Source organism: Gasterosteus aculeatus, chromosome 21 (genome assembly GCF_964276395.1).
Source record: "Gasterosteus aculeatus chromosome 21, fGasAcu3.hap1.1, whole genome shotgun sequence".
Taxonomy (NCBI): domain Eukaryota; kingdom Metazoa; phylum Chordata; class Actinopteri; order Perciformes; family Gasterosteidae; genus Gasterosteus; species Gasterosteus aculeatus.
This window is the reverse complement of record NC_135708.1, coordinates 15389491-15415392: the sequence shown is the minus strand read 5'-3', so window position 1 is coordinate 15415392 and position 25902 is coordinate 15389491. Positions and strand designations below refer to the sequence as shown.

Genomic DNA, 25902 nt, shown 5'->3' with positions numbered 1-25902 from the left:
TTGAGCTGTCAGCGTCTCTTAAAGAATGTGCTGCTTTCCGACCACTTTCAGACATCCAGCTGTCTGACGGTTACTGACGGTCCATGTGAGCAGAGTGCTGGTTTTATAGAAACTAGAATATTTAAAATGAGAAATACCTGAACAGTATTTTCCCCGGCACGTGGCTCAGAACATTTGATTTAACAAGCTTGATCCGAGCTCAACTGAGCCTCTCTGGGAGTAAAATAAAAATACAAAGGATTCAACTGTGGGCCGAGCCCTCGCCAAGTAGCAGAGAGGTGAAATGAGCTTAAATTAGGCGTCAGTACGGCAGTGAAGACGTCACAACTGTTGACGGTGCAGAAAGTCTTGACTTTTCTAATGAGATTATTTAGATCTTGATCTGTTCGGCTCAGAATTCGAATTTAGAATTTTCCCCGTCTTGTACATTTGTGAATAATTTATTTCATACAGTTTAAGTCGAACAGTGGATTAAAAAAAAAAAGATGATTTCCCGCCAAGACAAGTTTTAGCAACAAGGTACAAAATGAATTGGATGTGGCCTCATGTGCACACAAATGTCACACAAATGTCAACGGAACGTAGAATACTTGCATTTGTAGCTTCACATTGTTATGCATGCATTTATCAATGTATCCATTTCATTGTTATGCATTGAACCAACTTTACACGCACTGCACCAACAAATCAACTATTAAACCTTAAAATATAATAATATCCATTTTGCAGAGAAACAAATATATACTTAACATGCTCCAGGACTGAATACTAAAGCTAATTAGTTACACATAGAACAATTGTTTATTCAATATCACTTAATATTATTTCACTGATACAAAACAACCACATCACTTAAACACCAAAAGATCTAGAAACAGCAGTTTTACAACATTGTATTCTTGGGTGTTTTTTCGGCCTACCGACATATTTAACTTCACCATTATGAGAGGTCGCTTGGCATGTTCGCCAAATTATAAGACAACTTTCCTGACAGGCATCAAACAAAGTGGAATAATGTGTTAGTAGTAGTTTGACATTTCACGGGCGCTTTAGACACAGGAGGATACAATCGGGGACGAGGCCGACAATCACATGGAACTCACGAGGGCAGGAAGGGAAGTGAGCACAGGACAAAAGAGGCAGGGAAAATAAAGCGCACGTGACGGATTCCAATGTTTTAGTGAGAGTGACACACAGATCTTCTCCCTTGTCGACCAGATGGTGAATATTTAAAAAGCTGTTGTACTGTATCGCTCCTTTAATCACAACCAAAAGCGTCCCATTTACAGATGCATTTAATGTGTATAACAATATCAATATTTGCATGTGTGGATTTCACCGACCCTTTAAATCAGTTCAGATATTCTATTTTTTCCCTCTTGCGTGAACACTTAAGCGACTTTGAATTCTGACCTCGTATTGTTAAAAGCCCGATGACGGCACCGCCGTGACAGGACCAGTCATCCCTGTCACCTCGCTGTGCTCCACATACAAGCTCCAGTCGTCTCCACTGGCGACTTGTCAGGTTCCAGCTCCTCAGGTGGAGCGGTTTGAAACTGACGGGTGGATGTGGGGTTGAGGAAATATTTTTCAAACGGGGAGAATCTACCAAAGCACCTGCAAAGAGAGCTTCTCTGTGCGAGTCTGCACGGTTGATTTCAAAGTGTGATGCATCGGCTTCGATTTCACTGTCATGCGAAGTATTGAGCCGCTACACAAACAACAAATGAACAAACGTCAAATTCACGTTACTGATACACGATCCGACACAATAATCCATAATAACTGGTTTTTTTTTTTACACTGTATATTTTGGCTGTACTTGTTAAACGGCTACTGTAGAGAAAATGTTAACATTCATTAACTGCTTAAAGGTGCAACATGTAATAGTGACCCGCTGGCTCAAAAGTAATGCGGGGCAGCTTTTCCTCTCAGATTTCGGCCCCACACAATCTGCAAGAATACGTCAACTTCAACGAGCCGGTAGCAATACCTCACCATCTCGGACGCGTGGCGTCGGCCTACAGTCCACGTTACCGCGACACTGCAGGTCGCTGTGATGACGTTGCGGCCCATAGTCTATTACTCGGGGTGGCAGGGACAAAGGAACAACCTTGTGTCTGGTCTGATGGCCGTCACTTTGCCCCGCCGTGGTTCCTCAGTAGTCAAAGCGCGCTGGTGGCGTGTTGCTGGCGTGCTGGTAGGCGAGCTGTGCGGCGGCAGCAACAGGAGGTCTGAGGCCCAGGCGGCAGTTGGGTAACTCTCAGCTGAGGACAAGCTGAGGGTGCAAGATGTTTAGTTGTTTCTGCACACTTTTAATTAGATCCAATAAATAAACCATGAAACAGATCATGGGTGTAGCATTAATGAGCCCTCGGTACTCCGTCATCCTTGCGTGTTGAACCGAGGGGGCCAACCGGACGCCTCTTGAGGTGCACGCAGTGTTACACGATATGACGGACCGTGACGATTTGATTGAGGATTTGATTGAAGTGCCTCAGATGAAAACGACCACAATCCACAGGCTCAGAATCACACAAAACAAGAGGGACTTTACTGATAAAAGAGCAATCAGCCTCTGATGAGACTCATCACTGTGAATCCCAAACTGGTCCCCCGATGTAAAAAAACAAGCATTTAAAATCACTTATCAACCACTTTTTGCTTTTTCTGTCTTCCTGTACCGTCTGAACAGTAAGGACCATTAGGACCCTAGAACTATGCTTAAAGCATATTTCGATCACCAAGTATCGTTACATTCAAAAACACCCTCAAAACATGTCTGGCACCTGCTCAGTGAGGTCGCTGCACCAGCTAACAATAAAAAAACGTGATTGCCTTTTAAAAGAGATGTGTTCTCACACCAGCCTTGTTCATTTGTTTCAGCGGGAATCCACTGAGTATTAATTCATTTCATGAGATTACTGGATGCTGTTGCAGCCCACAATTGGATTCCCTCACCCGACCAAATGAATCTGTGACATTTTGCATTGCCCCGAGTCAAAGCAACGCGAACCTAATTGACCTGTTGACCATATTGACCAAATGAATCTGTATGTGTGCTGAATCTTGAATCATGCAAACAAGCGAATGATTCTCGTTCACATGTGCAAAAGTCTGTGCGTGCGAAGCGATGTAAACGTGTCTTTGTCACTTCAGTCCAAAGTGTTTTTAAGAAGCATGGAGATTAAAAGCACCCTATTTTCACTTCATCACTTCCCCTCGTCCACGACGCTCAAGCGGCAACGTCCTCCCCCGGTGCGGTGTGCTTTTGAGGCAGTGCGTGTAAATTTTTTCTTGTTATGAGTGGCATGAGAGCATTCGGTCCGGCATGCGCGTCTGCGTCTCTGCCTGTGTGACTCATATGCTGGACAGGTCGTCGTGGCAGGAGGAGGATTCCCGACGTGTTTTCGGGCTGCACCGCGTCAACATGGTGATCTGGGTGCTGAAGTTGTTGCTGTTGCCGATAGAGGGGTGTTGGTATTTGGTGTCCGAGCCCATGTACCTCTGCAGGTGCCACCTTCGCCACTTCCTCTTGATCTCTCCTTGGACCTACAATAGATTAGAACAATTATACATTAATACAGCGAGTGTTTTTTTTCAGTCACTACCCAAAGCTCAAATAGCATTTAGCTCATAATACAATATGAGGAAGTGCAAAAGCACACGATAATTCAACTAGGGGTGAAACAGCTAACGAGCAACATGGATATTTAGTCTCTTCACATATTATTCTCCATGGTAATAATGGATAATTACAAACTGCATGCCATTTTGGGGAGTCCAGTAATCTATAGGCAGGACACCACCGATGCATCACAAGTATAACGCCTGGAAATTGCAGATTAGAATTCAAACAGCGTAGTGTGAAGCCTCGCCATCCAACCCATCACCGGGATTGAATCTGGCTCAGCACTGGGACAATAACTACCAGAGAGCCTCTGCAGACATTACCGAATAGCTCGCGCTTTTTAAACCCTCCTGTCCCGCCGGGAGAGTGCAGGAAATGCTCTGCGAGGAGGTCCGAGGGAGGCAACCAGGGCTGGTGACTCATACTAACAGCTGTTCAGGACTGTTTGTACATGCAAGTGGTGCCCAGACGGAGCCTCAGGAAAAACTCCAGATTAACTACGTTTCCCTGAGAATCAACACTTTGCAGTCTCGGCGTGGAAATGTTTAAACAGTGCGTTTATACACACAGGGCTCCCGTCAGTGTGAGGAGGGTACCCACCTCTCCGTTAAGGAAGCAGTAAAGGACGGCGACGACAAAGCCCTGAGTGGAACGAAAAAACACGGTTAAAAGAGCAAATCACTCACACACTTGTTTTAACAGCTATTTTCTAATTCATGCTTTAACATGTGGCATTTATGAGACATGAATGGAAAAACATTGCATTGTGTGTGATTGTTGACAGGAAAATTGAGACAGAGGAATGAGAAGAACGGTTGAGGGATGAGCTGGAAAGGTTTAATGCAGCTTTGATGTTTGGCTGCATCTCTCCATCGTTTCTCAATGTATGATGAGGTGAAATAAGCAGCGGGGGCAGAAACCGGGCCACCGTTTGCCACCGTTTCTTCAATATCAATCATGGTGTTTGATGACTGTCGTGAAACACAAATTCGTAGAGGCGCTCGTTCATAATCCCCTCTTCCAAACCTACCTGAAACGATCCCAGAATCAAGTCAAAAACCAGGCGCAGCTCAGTCTTCACCTGCTCTGGGATGAATGCAAACACGATAAAATTGATCCCAAACAGAGGAATCAAAAGCAGGGTTGACTTCGCCAGCCTCCTGAAACGACGGAGCAGAAAAAAATAAAAATTCCCTCAGGTGAAACCAATCTTCTATCCGTCTTTATAGAAGTCAACAATGAAATGCAACTCCGGGGTACTTTTCATTTTACATTCCGCCCTGACGACCAGATATGGAAAGTTAACTCCATTAAAAGTGACAGAGGGAAAATTGCTTGTGCATTATGGTGGGCTTATGATGGAGAGCTTGTGCTCTCCATCACGGGAAAACACTTGAACATGTAGAGCTCTATATCTCCGTAACAAGCAGAGGACAGACAAAGGCTTCTGTGCTGGAAGCCTCGTGCATTTACTTACTTACTTACTCAAGTTAAAAGAAGATGTTTCATCCTTCAACTGAGACAAGAAAATAAAAAGACAAGCGTAGCTAATGGGGAACCTACAGGACATTTATGTACATCTTTCTATCAGCTTTCGAGATAATCTTTAATTTGATCTTTATCCAACATTTAATACAAATTTACAGAACAAAAACAACTTTTAAATGACTTATACTCACGAGTACTGATTGGACTCATTTCTGCCAATATCGGGGCAGTTGATTTTCTGGCGAAGTATTCTTATGATGCAGATGAAGAGAATAAAGTTCAGCTGGGGAGATTTGAGAAAACATACGGGGTTATACGTTACAGTAGAATTGGGATTTTGATCTTTACCGAGAGGAAATGTGTTCAAAGTCACCTGCTCAGGTTCTAGCGTTGATACTGAACCTACTACTCAAAAAGGCATCGCAGTGTTGAATTTGTATGCACCAGACGATGGTGGGATTGTATTGAAGTATGCAGAGACAAACACATAATTCAGGCTCCAACGTATAATGGAATATAAAGCAGTAAGGCAGGCGGGCTTTCTGAAGTACATCACACTCATATTTCTTTTAATGTTGAGTCTGCCGTCTCAACACACATGCAGGCAGGATATATTCTTCTCTCCTCTCTTGTGCCTTGTTTGGGATGACACCTCTCTAAACCAACACGTGGCACCTATTCATGTTAATTCATTCGTTCCAACTAACTGATACGCGTTGGTGTCCTCCCAAAGTGTCGGTGGGGACAAACCTCCCCCTTTGCACAGACATCAGTCCGAGCTGCTGCAGATGAAAAGAGACGGAGGCGTCTGACAACGAGGCTGCTGATCCTGATCCTAAAGCGAAAGAACACAGCTCAACACATCTGTTACATCTGCACGCCACGCAAAGCCCGGCAAAACCGTCCGTCAGCACTCGAACACACACTCTGCCGTTTGTTAAATGATATTGCTGTCATCATTTTTGTACAGTGTAAATCCATGGGCGGGTTTTCCACGGGGCTAATCATCAACGCGCACGCGGCTAATAACACAAAGCAGAGTCAGATTGTTGTGCAGAGAGACACTTCACTGACTGTAACACTCCCAGTGCCGCTTGTTCAACTCACTTCAACCCTGATTCTCACACTTCACCGGAAGTGTCTCTCTCAATCAGTGACACACACACTCAATCGCAGCTCAAAAAAAAAAGAAATCTGATTGGTTGTTTCTTTTTAAGAGAGCAAATAGGCATATTTCAAAAATGTTGAACAATTGCTTCAGGAGCGTGAGCTTAAACACAAAAGGATTGTAAGGATAAAGGGAAAGGGAAACGTGAACACCAAATAATATACAACATGGAGTTCAAAATGAGCAATTATACAGCCAGGGCGGACTGGTCATAACTCGAAAGGATGTTTTCTCTCTGAGGGGCAATTACTTTTACTTTGGTGAAGTCTACTTACGTAAGTCAGTAAACTTACCAGGATCGAGGCCAAAATGGGAGTTTTAATGATCCACCAGAACACATCGGTGTTCTCGATTATGTCCCAGCACCTGGTCGAGAATCAAACAATAATTCATGCACAACTTGAAATCAAAGCCACGTCAGATCCAGCTTTTGAACCGGACACGTGGTGTTTCTCACCCCACGTCGTTAAAGTAGGCTTTGGCGATGCTCCAAGCTGTGATGAAAATTGTTGGACCACCTACAGGGACAGAATATTTTTTTAAAAGACATACGAGTGTACACCAAATATATTATTACATCCCAACAGCAGGGCAATCCAGGTCCCCCCCCCCCCTCCTCCCCCAGCATAGCAGATGAAATAAAGACATAAAAGGCTTCCTCACCCCAGCCGATCAGAATGTAAGCCCAGAAGTACTTCCTCTCGGAGAAGAAAGAGACCGCCAGCAATGCGTGAAGATAAAGGCCTTCCACCAGCAGCCAGAAGAAACTGGCCATGATACAGTACTGGAAGAACACGATGACTACTTTGCAGCGGACCTGGCAATGGACACAAGACACAAAGATTGGAAGATATTACAGGGAAATTTCATTCCCCTGTTGCAGCAGAATTTCCTTTAAAGGTGGAAGAACATTTATTTTTCAATACGGTGCAGATTGTCTTCGTTTAAAATAAAACCTTTAAAATAAGCCAATCACTTTTTGCCAACAAAATTTATAACATTTTCTATTTTCTTCTATCAATGAGTTTATATCAAAGCATTCAAATGCGGATTAAGAAATGAAGGCTGAATGTGAAATAATAAACTAAATAAAGTGTATTGTGCATCACAAAGTAAGTAATTTCAGAAATACATATTTATAATATTAGCAGCTGTATTTCTTCAACACATGGCCAAGAATGACGATTTATCTTTAGTGGCATTCAACTGATGACTATGATTCATGAATAAATTATGGGATTTGAACATGTGTGTGTATTTAAAGGAAAATTGGGTTTGTTGAACTGGGTTCACTAGTGATACAACAACGTACAAAAGACATAATGATAAGCTCCTTTTTGTAAAGTTTACAACCACAAGTACACCCAGCGTGTCCCTTGATTTGTCTGTTAGCAAGAAGCAAAATTTGACATTTTAGACATTAAAACTTTTAGAACTGAAGGATCATTATATTGTGTTGACTTAACAGCCGGAGAGATTTAATGCTGCATCATTTAGAGTATTATTGAATGATATAAGGCCATTAGTTACTCCTTATGAACCGTTCGAAAGAAAAAAAGTTTGAAAGAAAATATGTGGTACCATTGAATCATTTACAAAATCAGAATGCCAAACTGTGTTCCATCCGACACGTGGATGTGCACTGTGATACAAACAATACCTGGGACATACAATGCCTGTAAAATAGGAAAGTGCTGAAATGTTGCAGCCGATACTTCAGCGAGCAGAAGGACGACACAATCGGCTCGGCTCTGGTTGGCCGTCAGCAACAAAACCTCCATCAGGACGGATGAATTCATTCAAAACTCTGTTTGCTGCGGACGAACGCTGATCTGCGAGGCTGCTGTTGGACTTGTTGCACAAGGACGTGTATCAAAGGTTCATTTTGCTAATGGTGTGTGTGGGCTGAGCTCATGTGTGTATGTGTGTGTGTGTGTGTGTGTGCTGTGTAGCTCTTTGATGCACACTCAAGGAGCCAGATTAATTTGTTCATTGAATTAAATACACCAAAGCTAAGCGCAATCTTAGACAAATGAATAATAGGTGCATCCTCTCGGTCTGTGCGTGGATGTTGAGGGTTAAAGCAGCTGGCATTCACGTTGACAAGGATATTGGTTAGTCGATATATATTGATTCCTACAGCCGTCTTTAGGGGAAGAAGATTGACCCGGACGGACTGTCTCCAGTTATAATGCGTGCAAACAAATACAAATTGTTAGCTGGAGCTCCAAATTAAAAATGCCAACCAACATGGGGAAGAACGATCCCACACACACACACACACACACACACACACACACACACACACACGCACACACACAGTGTCAAACACACATGTAGCTCAATCAACTTAACTGTTATAATCCTCCTCACACTGATTATATCATGAACTAATCTAATTTGCAGAAGAAGCGCAATGAGACAAGCATGCAGAACACTACTAACACACACACACACACACACACACACACACACACACACACACAGAATGCAACAGAAACCGAGCCTGCAGTCGCATTAGAAGTAACACATGAGCGCTGCAGCACCAAACCCCTCTTCGTAATGTCGACCCGTGACAGCGGCTGTCTCCCGTCACCCTGATAGCCGCTCCAACGCGACGAGCGGCGGGCGGAAGCTGGCGGGAAGACGTCCAAACATTGTGCTTTGATGTGAGCTCGAGCTGAAATGGCCCGTAAGCTGCCGTAGGTGTTTTTCATGTTAAAAAGGAGTTTTTAGAGTTATATAATATGCTGCTTGAGCGGAAACCCTCCTTTGAGATGTCAGTCAGGTTGAGATTTAACTCTAAATATTCTGTAGTATTATTTTATACATCAATTACTCCCGACTTTATAATGACTGTTGACAAACACATGTTTAAGAAGTAAGTAGGGGTTTAAAACTAGATTTTATAACAGAGACTCAGGTTAATATCGGGTAATAAATTCGCCCCTTGTTAAGTGTGTAGATATTATTCTTAAGTAGACATGTTGTTCTTGAATGAGTAAAAATGGTAATTTGACAGCCGCTTAAACCCCCTTTCCACATCTGATCTCGTTGAGGTTCGTCTGATGTGGATAATTGGCCCACAAGTGTCATGTTCACCTAACGAGCTCCTCACAGAGTTCTTCTTCTCCTTTACGGTTCTGGACGATAAAAAAAAACGTTCCTCCCTGAAAACGGCCACGGCGAACGACAGGCGGTGACTCACAGAGCCCGAGGAGCAGTTGTCCACCTCCCCGACGTCGTAGAGGACGACGTCCTTGGCGAACACGGCGATGGCCTTCAGGATGAACGACACAAACAGATGCATGTGGATGTAGTTCCTCGTGCAGTGGAGCTTCCTGGGACGTACACAAAGAGTCCTTTTGATCAAGACAGCGCACAAACAACTCAATAAAGGACGCCTGTCAATAACCCAACGTCCTTGGAGGTAATGGGCTAAACACAAATACTTATTTTTGAGCTCACAAGCTCCTTTCATGGCGGCCAGCGAGGGTCTGCTGCAGAGGGTCCTTCCCACGCCTCGACACCAGAGAGGTGGATTTCCAGACGGCGAATGAGGAACATTGAAAATGCTCCAGCGTTCATTTATCTGACAGGTCCAGACGTCCTGACCACATTATCACGGTTGAGACAATGGAGCGATTAGCGGGAGGGACGGGGCGCAGACGTCTGCGGCTCTCGTTAGCTCGCATCATTTGTTTATGCTGGTTTCATAATCAGAGTTTAATCTCGTCTCGCTGGCAGAAAAGCTTATTAACATTCTGTCACGGCATTTTAAAACTATTTCATTAAACGCTCCTGCATTGTCAACACGAACCTTTCTCTGCATTGTTTTGATATTTCGAGTTTTGTGGCTGATTGAAATCACACTCAGACGTGTCTACTGAGAGAGAAGAAAGCTCAGTAGAAAGGAAGTGATCAAAAATAACTTTTTTGTTTGTACTTTGCGGAGGGGGGGGGATGTGAAATGTCGCCACAACCTGAACAACAGAAATTATTTTCCATTTTGGTTCATTATCAAAAACACGTTGTACAGTTTAATGGAGTAGAACACATTACTTTGTCTGTTATTTTTCTTGCACACATCTTCCGAGAAGAAGCAAATAGAACAAAGGCTTTAAAGGGGAACATGACGTGACATCTGCTCCATAAAGTAAAGCTTATTTTTCCAACGGCTTGTTTTCCAAGAAACAGACACAACGGCATTTTCTTGATCCCTAACAGCAATCAGGTGCAACTTGGCATGACTTGAAAATAACATGTGATCAGTAACAACGTAGGAGACAAAGGAGAACCTCTACAAAAAATGCAATTTCCTGTTTCACTCCCTCTTTGTAAAGAAGGGAAAGGGGGAATATGGTGGAGAGTGGCTGGCTGGATGTGAGAATGAAAATACCTTTTGCATCACATTACTTTGGCCGGTGTTGGAGGAGGTGAAGTGATCATGGAGGATGACTCATCTAACAAGCTAAAGTGTAGTTTGGGGGATTTTTGCAGCTGAAATGCAGCACAAAAGCATAAATATGCGTTCCAATGAAGACAACCAATCAACTATTAGATTAGTTTTTCTTGGGTGTCCAAAGCTTGAATCTGAGGTACAGAAGTTATATACAACGAGGATAATCAGCTTATACGTCATACAATGTTTATAGTGTTTATTAATCATCCTTAAGGTTCAGGTTTTGCCATCCAAAGATCTCAGTAATCCCTGACATCAAAACAGTGACTGGTCCCCGAGAAGCTTACGATCAATCCCTGACTTATGAAATAATCATAATCAAACGTCAGTCTCTCTCATCCGCGTTAACCTCCCAAACGCTGCAGACATTTGTCTTCAAAAGATGGAGAGACCGAAATGCATGAAAAGTATAAACAGGTTAAGAAGTGTTTGGTTTTTTTTCTGTTTCCCTTTCTGTTTAACATAAATATCGGAGCTGCACTGATCAAATCCCAGTTTGAGTTCAGTGGGTCTGATGTTGCCACATTTAAATGGATTACGTGTCAAGGATGTGGACAATATGCCCAGCAGGCGAAGCCTCGATGTCATCACGGTTTATCGTGAATTGATAATACTAATGTTCTCTACGGGGTCCTGCAGCGCTGGCTGTTTTTGTTCTTTCTTCCTTCTGGCGACCAGTTGAGGCAAGTAAAGAGGTTTGTCTGTCGGGAATTAGGAAGGTCAATAGTGCAAACAAAACCGTTTAGGTTTTCTTTTTTCATTTCAGATCTCCGGAGGTGGATGGCATTTTAAAACCATTACTGCTGCCGCGGTTTGTGTTTTACATTAAATACATTCTCAGTTACATTACATGACATGTCAATTAGCTGACGCTTTTGTCCAAAGTGACTTACATTGCATTTTCAACCCAACATTCCAATTAAAAGTCGCTGAAATCAGAACGCAGACATGATGAACTTACATTTTGATTTGATGTGACTTACACGTCACATATAAAGATGCACTTCAACCTGAAGACGTTGCATTGCAACCATCTTGTTTTAAAGCTTTCTCGACAGTTGTCTGTACGTCATTTATTATTAAATAAGCAAAAAAGAAAAATGCTGTCAACAGTTTTACTACCTTCCCTTGTAATGCCTTGCTGTATTTGTACGTACCGGAAGATGCAGAGGATCACAATGGCTGTGGTGAGAGAGATGAGGGAAACACTGTAGCCAATAGTGTAGCCAATCTTCACTTGCCAGAAAAACTTTCCCTGAAAGAAAAAAAACACACGTCACGGTTTTGTACACAAATGATGAAAAAGTTCTACACGGTGACAAAGACCATGTGATATCCTTGAGGGGTCAACACCTAACAGCGCCGCATCCTGTGGCCCACTGAGCTACCAAGTATGCAGGAAGACGGACATCAAATCCCTTTTAGTGTGCTTCCCCAGCGGACTCCCTCCTAATGAGGTCGGGGAGCAGAGCGCCCACCCAGAAAGCTTTTACCACCTGTAGTTCACATCCACTCTTCACCCTGCTGCTCCATCGACACGGACGAGATCAGCTCTCTCTCTCTCTGCACCAAAAACAAGCTAAATCTATTTGTTCTCTCCCCCCAATGCAAATAACAGAGGCAGGATTTATGAGCTGACTCGGCCTCATCGGTGAACACTTATTGGGATATTCACTTTAAACACTGCCAGAATAGTTTTAGGACGCTTTCTTAATTTAAGAGCTGTTTTGGCAATAGGGTTCTTGTATGTGTGTGTATGTAGCTGTAATCAATAGTTGGACCGGCAGGAGGAGATATGCAATGCAATATGAGCAGTTCTCCTGCAGGGTCTTTCATGCCAGACAGACACAGTTAGCGACTAATTGCTGAACACAGAGGAGCATTTAGCAGCTGGAGAGACAAATAGTTCCCTCAGGAGTCCGTGTGGAGAATGAATGCTGGACTGCACAGAAGCGTAAGGTGAAAACATATAACATCTACTGGATGTGTGCGCAGGCAACTGCTTGCTCACGTCAATCAAAAAGACTGGAAGCGAAGGCGTCCAAATTGAAAGAATGAACCTTTACAGTTTGTGGTAAACCTATTACGGGGCTTTGAAAAGAGCCTCGCTTGCTGTTTTAGTGCTAATCGAGGCTGATTAAACACACAAAAAGAGTGACATTGATCTTTTGATCTAACAATTGACAATAACGCAACAAGCTTATTTCCTACGATAAATTCCTTAAATAAAACCCTAATTTTATTTGGGTGTCTTAAACACAGGAGGTTCTGACTCAGTTTCTCCTACACGCTGCTCCCCGAGTTGGTTTCTCACTGTTGATTCAAGACGGGCCCATCGAGTACCTGCACCGCCGTGTGTTGTACTCACATCGTCGCTGGTGCTGTTGAGATTGTACCCGCAGTTCACGGCGATGTCAATGGGATGCATCTGCGTCCAGCCGTCCGCCGTGCAGGTTTTGGAGAGGTTGCCTGGAGATGGAGATGGAGACGACACAGAGAGGTCACAGCCACCCAGACGGCAAAATTGCCTCTTTACCTGCTCTCCAACTTTGTTTGGAATTGTTCCAACACTCCATGTGCTGCTGTGAGACGTACTGTGACATTGTCAGTGACCTCGTGTACGGAGTTTTTGGGTCACCGCAGAAAAAAAAAAAAAAAAACACGACCAAACCTGAAACCGCCGGGTGAGTCTCTGCCGCTAATGTGAGCCATTACTGACTCGTGCATTATCCGTGCCTGCAGGGCGGCGCGTATAACCAGGACTACTTTAGCGGTTTCTTCCATTTCCTTCTGACTATATGGGGTAGTTTTTCTTTTTAATATTTCCTCTATAGATCTCAACATTGTTCTGCACTTAGATCTTTGACCTCTCTGCTGGTGATGTAATGTGCTTCACATTTCTGTATTTGTTTCAATAATTATCATTTATCACCGCAATTGTGTCCATCCTTGGAATGTGCTCTATATTTATTTTTTGTTGCTCTGTTGTCGGTTTTTCTTTTGCTTATTTTGTAGATCGCTTAAAGCCTCTGTAGTCACGTCAACTGTCTGTAACTAAAATTCAAGGAAGAATTGTGATTGCTGATGCATTAGAACACCGAGGTCCTCATTTCTCCCCTTTGCATTACAAACCTTCTTTCTTTTTTTAAACTTAATTACAGGTGTACTAATCTGAGAGAAGAGCACTAGAGATGGTCTGTCATTTGGTTTATTCATGGGATTTATTAATGGTTTATTCATTATTCGAGGGGCTCCGGGGTTTCATGTTAACAGCTTAACCAAAGAGACCTCAACCACAACGCGACCGACCGATAAGTGGCTCTGTGTGAACGTGGACAATTATGTTTAAATGTAAGCGGGCGATGAGATGTGGAGGGAAGCAGCAGGAAGATTGTAGTGTAGGAGTGCCGCTCCATCAGGGAGAGGACTGAAATGTCGTGTTTTCTATGTTGGCTGCATGGGTTTTGTTCCAGTGTCACGCTGCGATGACGTCTTGTCCTCTTTTTTTTGTGTCCTCCATTCATTCCTTTGTTAATTAACCACTTTCACGGATGTGTAGGCTTGGTGCACAACATCAGGTCCTGGCCCTATAGAAAGGAACGAGTTCCCCCCGCAGAGGTCATAACTTGTAGTCTGGTCGTAAAGCTTCAGTCTATTCGACCGGTTTATTGCTGGAGGAATGACTTCTCCTCAACTCAAGGCCAAGACACAATATTGTGACAGACTCACAGCGTCATGACAATCCTCAACAAAGTATTGCTTTGTTTTCATGTGCAGACAGGGTGTATGTAAGAAGACTGGGTCACGCCATTGTCTTCATCTTGCCTTTTGAAACTAGCAATGTACATTTAACATAAATAACAATTTTGATCCCATTGGTTCGAAGTAATATTTTTCAATTGAAACATTTCCCAATGTGGTCTGAGGAAGATCAAACGTTTTTCATTTTTCTCCGCAAAACAAATCATAATCATAAGTTAAATGTAGCAAAAAGGTGCAGCATTCTAACAATGGCAGAAAAATATTATTCTCAAGTCTGGATGTATAGTACACGTCTAACAATGGCCGCCACCTCACGCAGCATTGAGCTCTGCTTCTCATTTCTTCTATTTTTGCTGCATTGTGTGCTACACAATTGTAATCCGTCTACAGAAACACTAACAAGCCAGAGCGTTATTTCCCCCATTTACCGGAATGATAAACCACGCAACTAGAGGAAACATCTGACGAGCACTCAGTGTAAGGAACATCTGTACAAATTTCACGGCAATCATGTACTTGAGATATTTTAGTCTGGACCTTGCTGACATGGCTCGAAATATTTTAGAGTTAGAATCTTTTGGGGATACTCTTGTGGTACCGTAAAATATTATGGTCTTTTACAGATGACGACCTAAACGGACGCCATATCAGTCCGACTTGTTCCCTCTTAAGCTGGAAATGTCTCATCAGACATTTGAGCCAAAGTTTGAGAAGGGATTGAGATTCAGAAGGTTAGCAGGAAGGTACAAGAGAACGAACGAGGCAGTTAATCTAGCAGTTAATCTAGGAGTACAAAAGACTTCAGCCTGTGTCTGTTTGTCTCTGCAGAAGACTTCATGCCGAGTGGTTTTCCGTTTCATTATATTTGCCTCAAGTCTGATTGCGAAATCCTGCAGTATTTGCATGCATATGATCCTTTTTAGTCACGCCGCCTTTTCACGAGTTAATCAAACCTTCACTTTGTCCCCTTTATTGAGATTCTATGACGCACTTTTTAGCATTGTAATCAACACAAAGACACTTTTCTAGACTGTGGCCGTGGATTCAAAGCGTATGACACCCGCAGCCGCATTCTGCTCTCACAACAAAAGATTTAATTGCTGTGAAGTCTGCCGAGCTGGGAAGTCCAACTCTAAATTAAATTAAACTTCAGAAGAAAAATGGCAAAACAATATCCAATTTGGGATTTTTCTTATGCTGAAAACATGAAAATGTATGCTTCCTCTATGTCATGTTGTGCATCTTATCATTTTATAATCAAAAGCACAACATGTAAAAACACATTTGTAGAATTTTTGATTTAAAAGTCCGGAACAAATAAAGGTAAAACTGTAACTGTTAGTCACCTCAGTCACAATGTAGATTCAAAAAGTCCATGAATTAAATCTGAGACGCAAAAAAGGATCAGGGCTCAAAGGGGAAAAGCTCTTGAATAATGTGTCGACTGCGTGAATGAAAGGGAAGATTTACCTGGGTGGGAATTCTTTCTTATGAATTTTGATGAGAAAGTGGACGGGGTGTTATGTGGGAAACCTAATTTCCTTAGTGGCGACTGACAAGTGTTTTGGTAATCAGAGGATGCACTGTAGATGTAAATGTTCTGCCCAGACAATTATTTACCACCACAACGCAAAATCAAAGATGCAAAATAAGCAAACCGTGAGTACACATCATTTTAGTAGACGATGTGAGTGTGACAGACGGGTCAGTTTTCGTCCATCTATTCAGTTTTGCCTCAATGAAAAGTAAAGGTCTAACCTTTAGGCCATTTGCAAGCTAAGATGAATTAGACAAGAGATTACCAAAACAACAGAGTTGTTCAGCACAATGTTTTGGAGCTTTTATGGCTTTCAATTTTATTTATTTTTAAAACAAGATATACTCACATCACATCATAGTGGAAAACGTGTATTTGATCCTTCCATGTGTCCATATATGTAATTGAAATCGCAATCACAGGGCAGTTGACCAAAAACCCAAACCCAGAGTGGTGTACTATCATCATCTCGCAATTTCATTCAAAGCCCATCAGCTCCAAACGTCTCCATGCTGCCATCAGGGCACGTTTGGGCTCAAAGTAGATCCTGCATTTGTGAAATGTCACATTTCCTCGGTTTGCCAATTTTCGGTTTGACTCTCTGAGATGCTAATGTGTGTGTGTGTGTGTGTGTGTGTGTGTGTGTGTGTGTGTGTGTGTGTGTGTGTGTGTGTGTGTGTGTGTGTGCGTGTGCGTGTGTGTTTGAGTGCGGAAACGCTCCCAGAAGGGAGCCAAAATTCCCACCTAAGCGTGCGCAGTAGGCTCAGGGGAGAGAAAGACCATATTTCAATACCTCAGGTTCAGGGAGGTTCTGGGATACAAAAATACACAGAGAGGGAAATTATGACATTCTATTCAGACATTAAAGAGTCTGAAGCTTGTGTGCAGTGCATATTGGCCGGTGAGACGGCATCTGTGAGGTAAAAGCCCCTTCAGTTATGAATTGCCCATCTCTCCTTCGGGGGGGGACAAATGAGCACTGGGTCATAAAGGTAGAGGCACACCTGGAGCACGTCAAGAGCTGAATATTCCAGAGGAGTTGAAAAGAAGAAATTGATATTCATGAGCTGAGACCTGAAACTGCCTGTTTATAAGGAGAGAAAGGGGATTGTAAGAAGAGGTTTGGGTCGGGCAGCGTCACAGGCTTCATTCAGATCTGCGCCGCAGTCCTCTGTGATGTGACGTGTTTTAAATTCAACAACCGAGATTCAAGTTGGAGTTGGCAGTCAGTCGGCGCAAGTTATTAAAAGTTTTGAATAGTCTATTTTTTGTAAAACTTCTTTTTAATTTGCATGAAAAATTTGCATGAAAAAGTCTCACTATTTCAGAACAGAAGAATAATAATATAGAATATAAATATAGAATATATATATATATAGGCAATGACCAGTTCCGAACTCCAAAGATGGAGAATAAAAGATGACTTAAAATGGAGGGTTTTCCAAATAGCAGAAGACACAAGATTGTAAATATGGTCACACCTTGAAATTGGGTAATCAGTGAAACAGCAGGTGTCTGATGATGGCGGGGCTGAGAGGTCTCGCCGGGCAAATTGCAGCATAAAATGTCAGCTGTATCATGGGAGGTGGCAAATAGGTCTCTAAAAACATCCGAATAACATACAGGAAATCACCAGAGAGACAACAAAACACACAGATGAAATTTTCTGCCTCCTTCTCAGCCCTAAAATGATGTTGAGATGCAGAAAAAAGAAATCTCCAATTATACACAGGAATGGCCAGAAGGAAAGGAGCACATATCTCCACTAACGTCCACAGGTTGATGGCGGCAACGTCGGCGTCACTTTCTTTTATTCACAAAGGCTCCACAGTCCAGAAAAGCGGCTGCTGTGCGACACCGAGTCCCTGTTTGTTGGATCCGGTTGCTTAGAGACCAAACGGTTTAATAATGCAGGTGTTTCACGCGCGCAATTTGCAACCTTGAAAAATTGCAGGCGGAGTTGTTGTCGGGAGGAAGAAACAATGAAGAGCTTTTCAAAGAAAGTAAGGCGATCGGAGGAAAGGCCAAATATTTAATTAAAACATTCTCAGAAAGCTAAAACGGGGGCAGGAGGAATATAAACTCAGTTAATGCAGAGCAGACAGCGGAAGGGGAAGGTTGTCTTGGTAGACCGAAGGTGATTCAACACGCGTCTCTCTTTTTCGTCTTTGGTTAGTGAGTCATCTCGCTTCCTGTGCTTGTTTCTCAAAATAATTATTTCAGGATGAGCCGGATTCCTACTTTGTATTTTACATTCACATTTTTAAATCTGGCACAAGTAAACACTACATACAAAAATAAGCAGAAATATTTATTGTTTTGAACAGAACAGTGACAATGAGGCGCACTGGCAGAAAGGAGTAGGATTCTATTATTCTCACCATTAGAGTTAAAGTATTCTCGTAAATACCAACACAAGATGCACTTTATGAGGCTCATAAATTAATATAGTTTGCTTTGGGCTTTCTGCAGAGTATTTAATAATCTTCGGATGAGGAGGTGATGGAAAAGCCACCGGTTTGACGACTTAAAAATGCAAATGATAATTTGCAAGAAAGCGACATATTAAATCTTGAGCCAGTATTTACCCAAAGGCTCGACTGTATGACAATACACTTCCTATCAAATAACAGAGATAAACGAAACTATATAAATGTTCTGAGCAGCCCATAGCTAATAACAACAACAACAACAACAACAACAACAAAGTGGACAGCATGGTTGAGTTTTGGCACCTAAAAGATTATTAAACTCCAAAGAAATGACTCAACTAATTTACATTGGGAACATTGTCATTTGCATCCTTAAATGTAATCATTTTACTACGTAGCATGAACTCAGTTTTGATTAACAATGGTAGAAACAGATGGCAGAGATGTTGCATGAAGAAGAGGAAGTCGTGTTTGCATACAGGTCGTATTTACATGGAGAAGAGGAAGTGGTGTTTACCTTTGTGCTCGTCGCTGAAGTAACTGAAGTAAGTGGGGCAAGTTATCGTGACGACCTCTCCAACTGTGGCTGCAGGCCAACAGGCGATGATATCCCACATGCCCGGGCAACCTGCCAGGAGGAGACACGGCATCAAGACAAAGAAACGCATTGTGTATCTCCATCCTTTTCCACGAGCGATTAGCTACGAAGGGAAACCTGTGCCGTCTCTATCGCTGCTTGTGTTGTCTCCTCTGGCAGCGCTCATAAGACGATGCCTTTGAAATAACAAAAACACGAGCGACGAACCATTTCTGAGACAATTTATGAGGCTGAAACAAGTTCAGTTAACACTGAACACCCAACTACATAAACTCTCAAGAGGACACAGACACGGGACATTTCTATGCCTGTTCTGTTTCAAGGACGCAAGGGAATTGCAGGAGCTGATCTTTTTATTCAGAATGGCGCATACTGTGTGAATGTATGGTTCCCCGTGAATGCACACACTGCTAATTCATTTGTTAGGGACGGGACCTGTGAGAGCTGCCTTCCTGTTGAGGAAGCAGATAGGAAAAAGAAAGATGATCGTCACTGCAGAGATAAGGGAGAACATTGTTTGTGCATATTCCCCCAATGCTCTCTGCGGTATGTACAGCAGCAAACGAGCCCATGGAGGTGTGTTTATTCAGAGCAGAGGTCGATCTCTGCGTGGACCGTTTACTATGTTTACTCACTATCGAAAGGGCAGTTTGCTGTGTGAATTTTGAATAAGGTGAGGTTAAATGTGTATTTCTGATGAAGCGTTTTGAATTTCCTACTCTCATTTTATATTCATGACCGACAATGATGTCGTGACCTAAATAATATCCAACCATAACTCCCTTCAAGGTTGTTTCAATGCCTTAAGCGCATGATGTCACGTCCATCACTCACCGGCTTTAATGGCTCTGCACACTCACACGGGTGTCTTTAATTACTGTGGCTGATTAGACCTCCATTCAGGCCCACAATGCAATGCTCAACTCTTTATAGATGTGAGCGTCAGATCTGGGAGACATTACGCTTGTCAACAGAGGATGAAAAAGTGCGATGACTCCAAAGCGTCTGTGCCCAATGACAAATGATTGATAGCCCTCATTAGTCTGCTTTGACGGCAGTTTGGGAGATAATCAAGCTTTTACTTCTGAGTGCGGCTCCCACCGCGCTTTGGTCAACGTAAACGTTGTAGTCCCACGACCACACGCAGTATCTTTGCCTCAAATATTTTTGTAAGTGTAAGAGTGGGAAAGTGAGTGATTTGGGGTTGTATACGTTGCTGACTGAATTAAGAAGTTTGGGAGATGCCAGACAGAAAAAGTTACGCCCACACACTCCTGAGAAAAAGGAAAAAGAGAATTGGGAAGCGGCATCGTTCAACCTTAACTGAGCGGCTTCATTACATTAAACTAAGACGTGTTGTAATGAACCTCTGCGGCAAAGTCAGCAGCAGAATTTCTGCCAGCTATAATAGAGCTTCATCCGTTAACCGCCACACCCCTTGTTTCCTCTAAAAGGGCCTAAAACACTCGTAACAGACGGGAGGAAAATGGCATTTTTCAGAATTACCTGAAGAGACGTTCCCGAGAGAGTTTTCCTCACAGCGCTCTCGCTCCAGCTCGATCTCGTTTACCACGTCGCACATCTGCACCGACAGCCCCTGTGGAAGAGGCAGGAAGCACTTGTAGGTGTCAAGGATCCAGCGTGCTTCGCTCACGCTGAAATTAGGTGCGGAGAGTTCCTTTTAGGTGCAGAGGATTCATTTGCAGAGAATTCCTTTTTGTCCGTGAGTCTTTCATCCCGGTGAATACGTGCCAGTAAATATTTTATTCAGCATTTCCCTTTAGCACATTCCTGCAGCGGTGGCCCTTCACGGCATGTTTTTTCTATTACAGAGAACCCTCTGCTAATAATAAACAGAAATGTTCTCTATGTCAGAAATCCCTCTTGCCCGGCAAATAGATGCTATCATGCAAATGGATTAGGAAGTGGAGAAGGCAGCCACTGAGTAATCTACTGCGATTGTTCATCTGTGTCAACAAAAGGCGGAAAAATGCGGGCTGACAGCCGCTGGCGGAAAGCCAGTGGGTCAATGAAAATGTGTAAGACGAGCGGCGAGGAGCTCGAGAAGGTCAGTGGAGATGACGAGAGAGAGAGAGAATTCACAAACTCCCAAGAAGGAGCTTCTCCCTGCAAATAGAAGAGGCAGCAAAGGTCAAAGAAGAGAAGACCGACGCAGCGAAAAAGGCGCGTCAATTAATACAGTTTGTGTCTCTGCTAATTGGTCCTTGTAGAAGGTTTTATCTGTCTGGTTTACCAGCCGCCACCACCCAAGGTGCAGCTGTCAAACATGAAATAATCCTCATCAGTCATCCACAAATGCCCCGTTTAGTGCGGGGCTGAGCTCTAAGTACGGCTGACACTGGTGTAAACAGCCGTACGCGGCACACTGCTCGCCCCCGGATAACACAAACACACGGTCATTAACAACAACAAAAAAGACTCATTGTCTCTCACAGCATTGTCGCGCATATGAATAGCGGCGTATTCACTCAAAGTAATGAGGCCGAGGAAACCCAGAAGAAAGCTCGGTTCATCATTTACAACACGGGACGGGGGCGCTATCGGGCAAGCCTGTTGTACTCTGTGATAGATTGATGTGCAGGAATATTTAAGAGCAAACAGACAGGTCGAAGGGAAAAGAGGATTTTTACAAGACACACAATATCACACGAGCGTGTTAACAATGTGCAAAAATGTGTGCATGGCAACGGGAATATTCTGATTACTTTATGAGGTTTTGTTTGTGTACATGTACAGCGGGGCTGATTAGGGAAGATGGAAAGCGGGTGCGTGGGGAAGGTCCGGCTGATTAGGGAGACGGAGTCACAGTTGGAGGGGGAGGAAGAGTCCAACTGCATCTGGTGCACAAGCAGAAAATGGCTAATAATAATAAGTATGAGACGTCTTGTGTCCAGTTGTTGACCCGGATATTCGTCTAATCTTTTTGTTTTTAATATAAGCACATTTTAAAAATATACAAAGGTAGGAATTGTGCAGTTGAAATGACGTAAGGCCGATTTCCTAAAATACCGCCATAGCTGATTTGCATTAACTCCACAACCAAATGAGCTGTTTGCCTGTAAGCGTTACAGCATTTCATCAAAGGCAACAGTTACCTGGAGGTGAACAACAAAATGCTATGTCACACCTCCGTGTTATCACTTCTCAACACAACATTTCAGAGCCTCGCTCGCTCGCTCACTCACTCTCTCCCCGCGGACCAGGTCGTCTTGACACTATCACAACCCACAGAGCTTTGCTCACAGGAGTCTCTGCCCGCAAAGCGATTACAGCAGAGAATCCAACATATCCCCCAAGCAACAGCGGCAGCACAGGCCGGGAGGCGGGAGATCGGGCCTCCTGGCATCATCCGTGCACGGGCAACGCGGACGCAGGAGAGGATCTCATGTTGGTCGGACCCCCCTTTGGTACCCTTGTTCTTTCATGAGCATGAAATTGATTAGCGGGCAGCGCAACGACGCAGCACTCCGCAGAGGATTTAAGTGTAAGAGACCCTCAGAGGGAGAGCTAGTAATAAAATATATTTATTATCAAAAAACAAAAAGATATGATCATTATTATGATTATTTTTAAAGATCCAGGTCCCTCACGAGCTTCAGTTTATTTTGGTAATTTGATGGATGGCAAATTTGTGCAAGAATTTTCCCTTTAAAGGAAGGAGGCAAGGAGGGTCCTGAATGATTATCTAATCTCGAGGTTGTAGAAGGTCCATGTATCATGGTCAAGTTTTGGGATCATTAATCTCTAACCCTTTGTATATTTTTGACTTACAAGTCATGCTGTTTAACGGCTGTAATAGAGGAAGTGTGGGCCACTCTGTAAAACTCTAACGTTAGACTATAAACAAAGTAAACCACATGTACACTAAAGACGGACTTTAGTCTGTGTGGCTCTAAATTAATCTTTAAGCGTTTGTCCTTATTTTAGGCTTCTGACCAAAAACATAAAACAACATTGACTTTGAGACAAGGGAACTGTATTATACAGCAGAACTCGAGCATCGTTCACACCGTGAATGTTGGTTTGATAACCTGTTTGCCAAAATCAAAGTTAGGAAGTGCGGCGCAGGGAAAAGCAGAGGTGTCAAAATAAAACTAGCGATGGCTTCCGCCTTCGTTTTACGTGCTGACTCACTCTCCCACTTAAACGTAACGGCGCCATTGAAAATGCACCTGTTCTTTTTTCCTATGACGAACAAAACGTCTGCTGTAAATAAAAAAAAATCCTCCTCATGCTGCTGGTGTTTTCTGTGAAACACTTAAACTAAGACATTTTAAAATGAAAACTTCTCCAAAGTCCTGCTAACAACCCAGATTTACCGTTTGGTTTAATATGAAAGCGGGACATTGTTGATGTTTCTCCTGGCTTTTGGGAAACGTAAATGCTGCATAAACAGTAGAAGAACTGGAACAACGTCCTTCATCGGGGGGGAATAGACATGATACTGGAATGTGTTCTCGGACCGCTGGATCAAGCTCTCTTCATGGACATAGTTTATTAGCTCATATATTCTAAGCCTGCATATTGTGAATAGAGCCAGAGCACACCGAGAGGCGGAGCAATGATAACAAAATAATCCCGTTTCCTCTTGTATGAAGATACAACAGACAGGGAGAAGGTCCTGCCCTTGTCATTTATTCTTGACGCGCTAATGAGTAATGTATGAAGTACCTGCCAGTTGGAGATGTCGTGATTAAATCAATAATTTGGACGTCCCTGAGTTTTGCTGAAGTGGACGATGAATGAAACTACGCTGGTGATGAGTGCGCCTCTGAAAAGCTCCGGGGGGACACTTACAGTGAGACATCGCATAAATACCTGGCAGCTTTGATGGTTTGTTAGCACGGGGGCCCATCATGGGGGCCGTCAGGCTCGTCGCTCCAGATCTTTAGTGATTGCTGTCATTTCAAATTGGCTGCCAGTCTTGCTTTGTTTGAGCAGACGATAACGATCAAATAAAAAAAAACACGAGTCGGGGCTGACAGGAAAATCAAAAATGATGTTGGTGTCTGTGCGTGGCCACGCATGGCAGGGTAACGTGTTCACAGTGTCTTCTGCCTGGTAGGAGCTTCACTGGAGGCCTTAGAAAGAAGCCAAGCTGAGTGAAGAATGACTCAAATCCACACAATCGGTGTCACGACCGTCATTGAAATTGTGCCAAACAGCATTTGTCATTCTTGATCACTCAAATCTCACTGACAGATGTCAGAGAGAAGCAGACGTCAGGAGTTGTGAGCAGGGGGAACACCAGCAGAGGACGTGTGACATTTCTTACTGTAATGGAGATTTTAAAACAAAGACCCTTGTCTTGTTACAAGCCAAATGAAAAAATATATGTAATAAATAAATCCCTGAGCAAAGTAGCGAAGGCAAACAGGTTTCCTACCGTGCTTCAAGAGTACTTTACTTTAAATGCAATAAATGTTTATTTAAATCCTAAGATCCACGTAAGTGTGCACCGTCATGTGCACACAAAAGTTCCCTGCAGAAACACCACGGCGCTGATGCTCAAAGCATTTCCCTCAAATAATTTAAACCGACAAACTGGAAAATTGAGATTGGGTTTCCATTAAATTGCTGTGGCTTCAAGAGGTAAGTTATTTATGAGATCATCTGATTAAACCATCACTATGTGATTTCATTCAAACTGAGATCTTAGTTTACCAGTGAACAAACAGCCACTAGGTAAGGACAACATGTAAGAGGAGCTCAAATCAGACACAAAATTATATATAATATATCAAATATAAATACAAGGTGGCTAAACACTTTTTACATTACTGCAAAATATAGATAGATAGATAAAGCCACACAAAAAAAAAATCCTAAACAAGCTGAATCATGATTTCCGAACATCTGTCTGTAAGAAAGGTGCAGGATGAGGGTTTATAAAACTAGAAGCCCTTCACTTTAGCTGACTCTCCACCACAAAAAAAGCCCTTTTTTTTAATAAAAGACGCAGTGAAATCAAACGCCAGCTTCCTTACTTTGGTCAGCAGCAGCATGAAGAGCAGCGGCGACGCGTCCATCGCGTCTGTCAGATGGATGGAGTTTTCCTCCTAAAAGCTCCTCGGTGTCACGTTAAAGTGCGTGCGTGCGTTCATTAGTGTGAGAGGAACCGCCGCTGCTCCATCGGACTGCGCTCCTCTCCGTGCGCATGTTGGAATGAGCCAATCCTCCGCCTCTCCTCCACCCTCTCCTCCGCCCTCTCCTCCAGCCGCTGCGCCCCGCCGCAGCTCTGCGCCACTTCTGCAGGACGCGCCGCAGTCGTGCCGCTGCTGGCGGGTTAACGTGGTTCAGGAAGTAAGAAGACGCTCATTAGTTATTGTTTAACTCCCTGATTTAGCGCAGTTTTGTGGGGCGAATTTTAGAAAACTTGTGGCAAAGAAGATGTTTCGTCGAGGTAAGCGCTAGGTGGCGCTACGTCTCCTACCAGGACCCATTTCACCACTATGGAACAGACAACTGACCAAGAGGATTTCATTAAAAGACCTGTAGTCAACAACAGTATAGAAATAGGTATTTCTTAAATAAATAAAATGCATATGTTTTATGCTTATTTGTGGGGGTCTTTTGGGTTTTTTACCATTTCTGCTGTTTAAAAAAAAAAACCTTTTTAAAACCTGTGGATGGAAACGCACTTAGAAACTTCTAGCATATCCAGTTTGAAGTTGCCTGTAGCGCCGGTGCGGTTATTTTACATCACTAAGCTTCTGTTTTCTGCCACATGAAATGATAACAAAGTCTCCAGACAGTTGATGAGCATCGGTGCCATCGTGAGTAGAGCAATGGTGGCTGGAATG

General features: G+C 43.2%; 1 protein-coding gene across 1 annotated transcript; it reads right to left on the bottom strand.

Annotated features, from left to right (window-relative positions):
- Positions 1-426: 426 nt before the first annotated feature.
- vipr1b (vasoactive intestinal peptide receptor 1b) lies at positions 427-25349 on the bottom strand. The gene is made up of 13 exons (XM_040167659.2): positions 25087-25349; positions 20585-20675; positions 18998-19108; positions 13118-13218; positions 11907-12004; positions 9496-9628; positions 6951-7104; positions 6745-6805; positions 6581-6653; positions 5311-5402; positions 4662-4791; positions 4232-4273; positions 427-3552 (listed from the first exon to the last, which is right to left on the bottom strand). The coding sequence occupies exons 1-13, from the start codon at positions 25126-25128 to the stop codon at positions 3361-3363; spliced, it is 1320 nt and encodes a 439-aa protein (XP_040023593.1). The 5' UTR covers positions 25129-25349; the 3' UTR covers positions 427-3360.
- Positions 25350-25902: the final 553 nt, after the last annotated feature.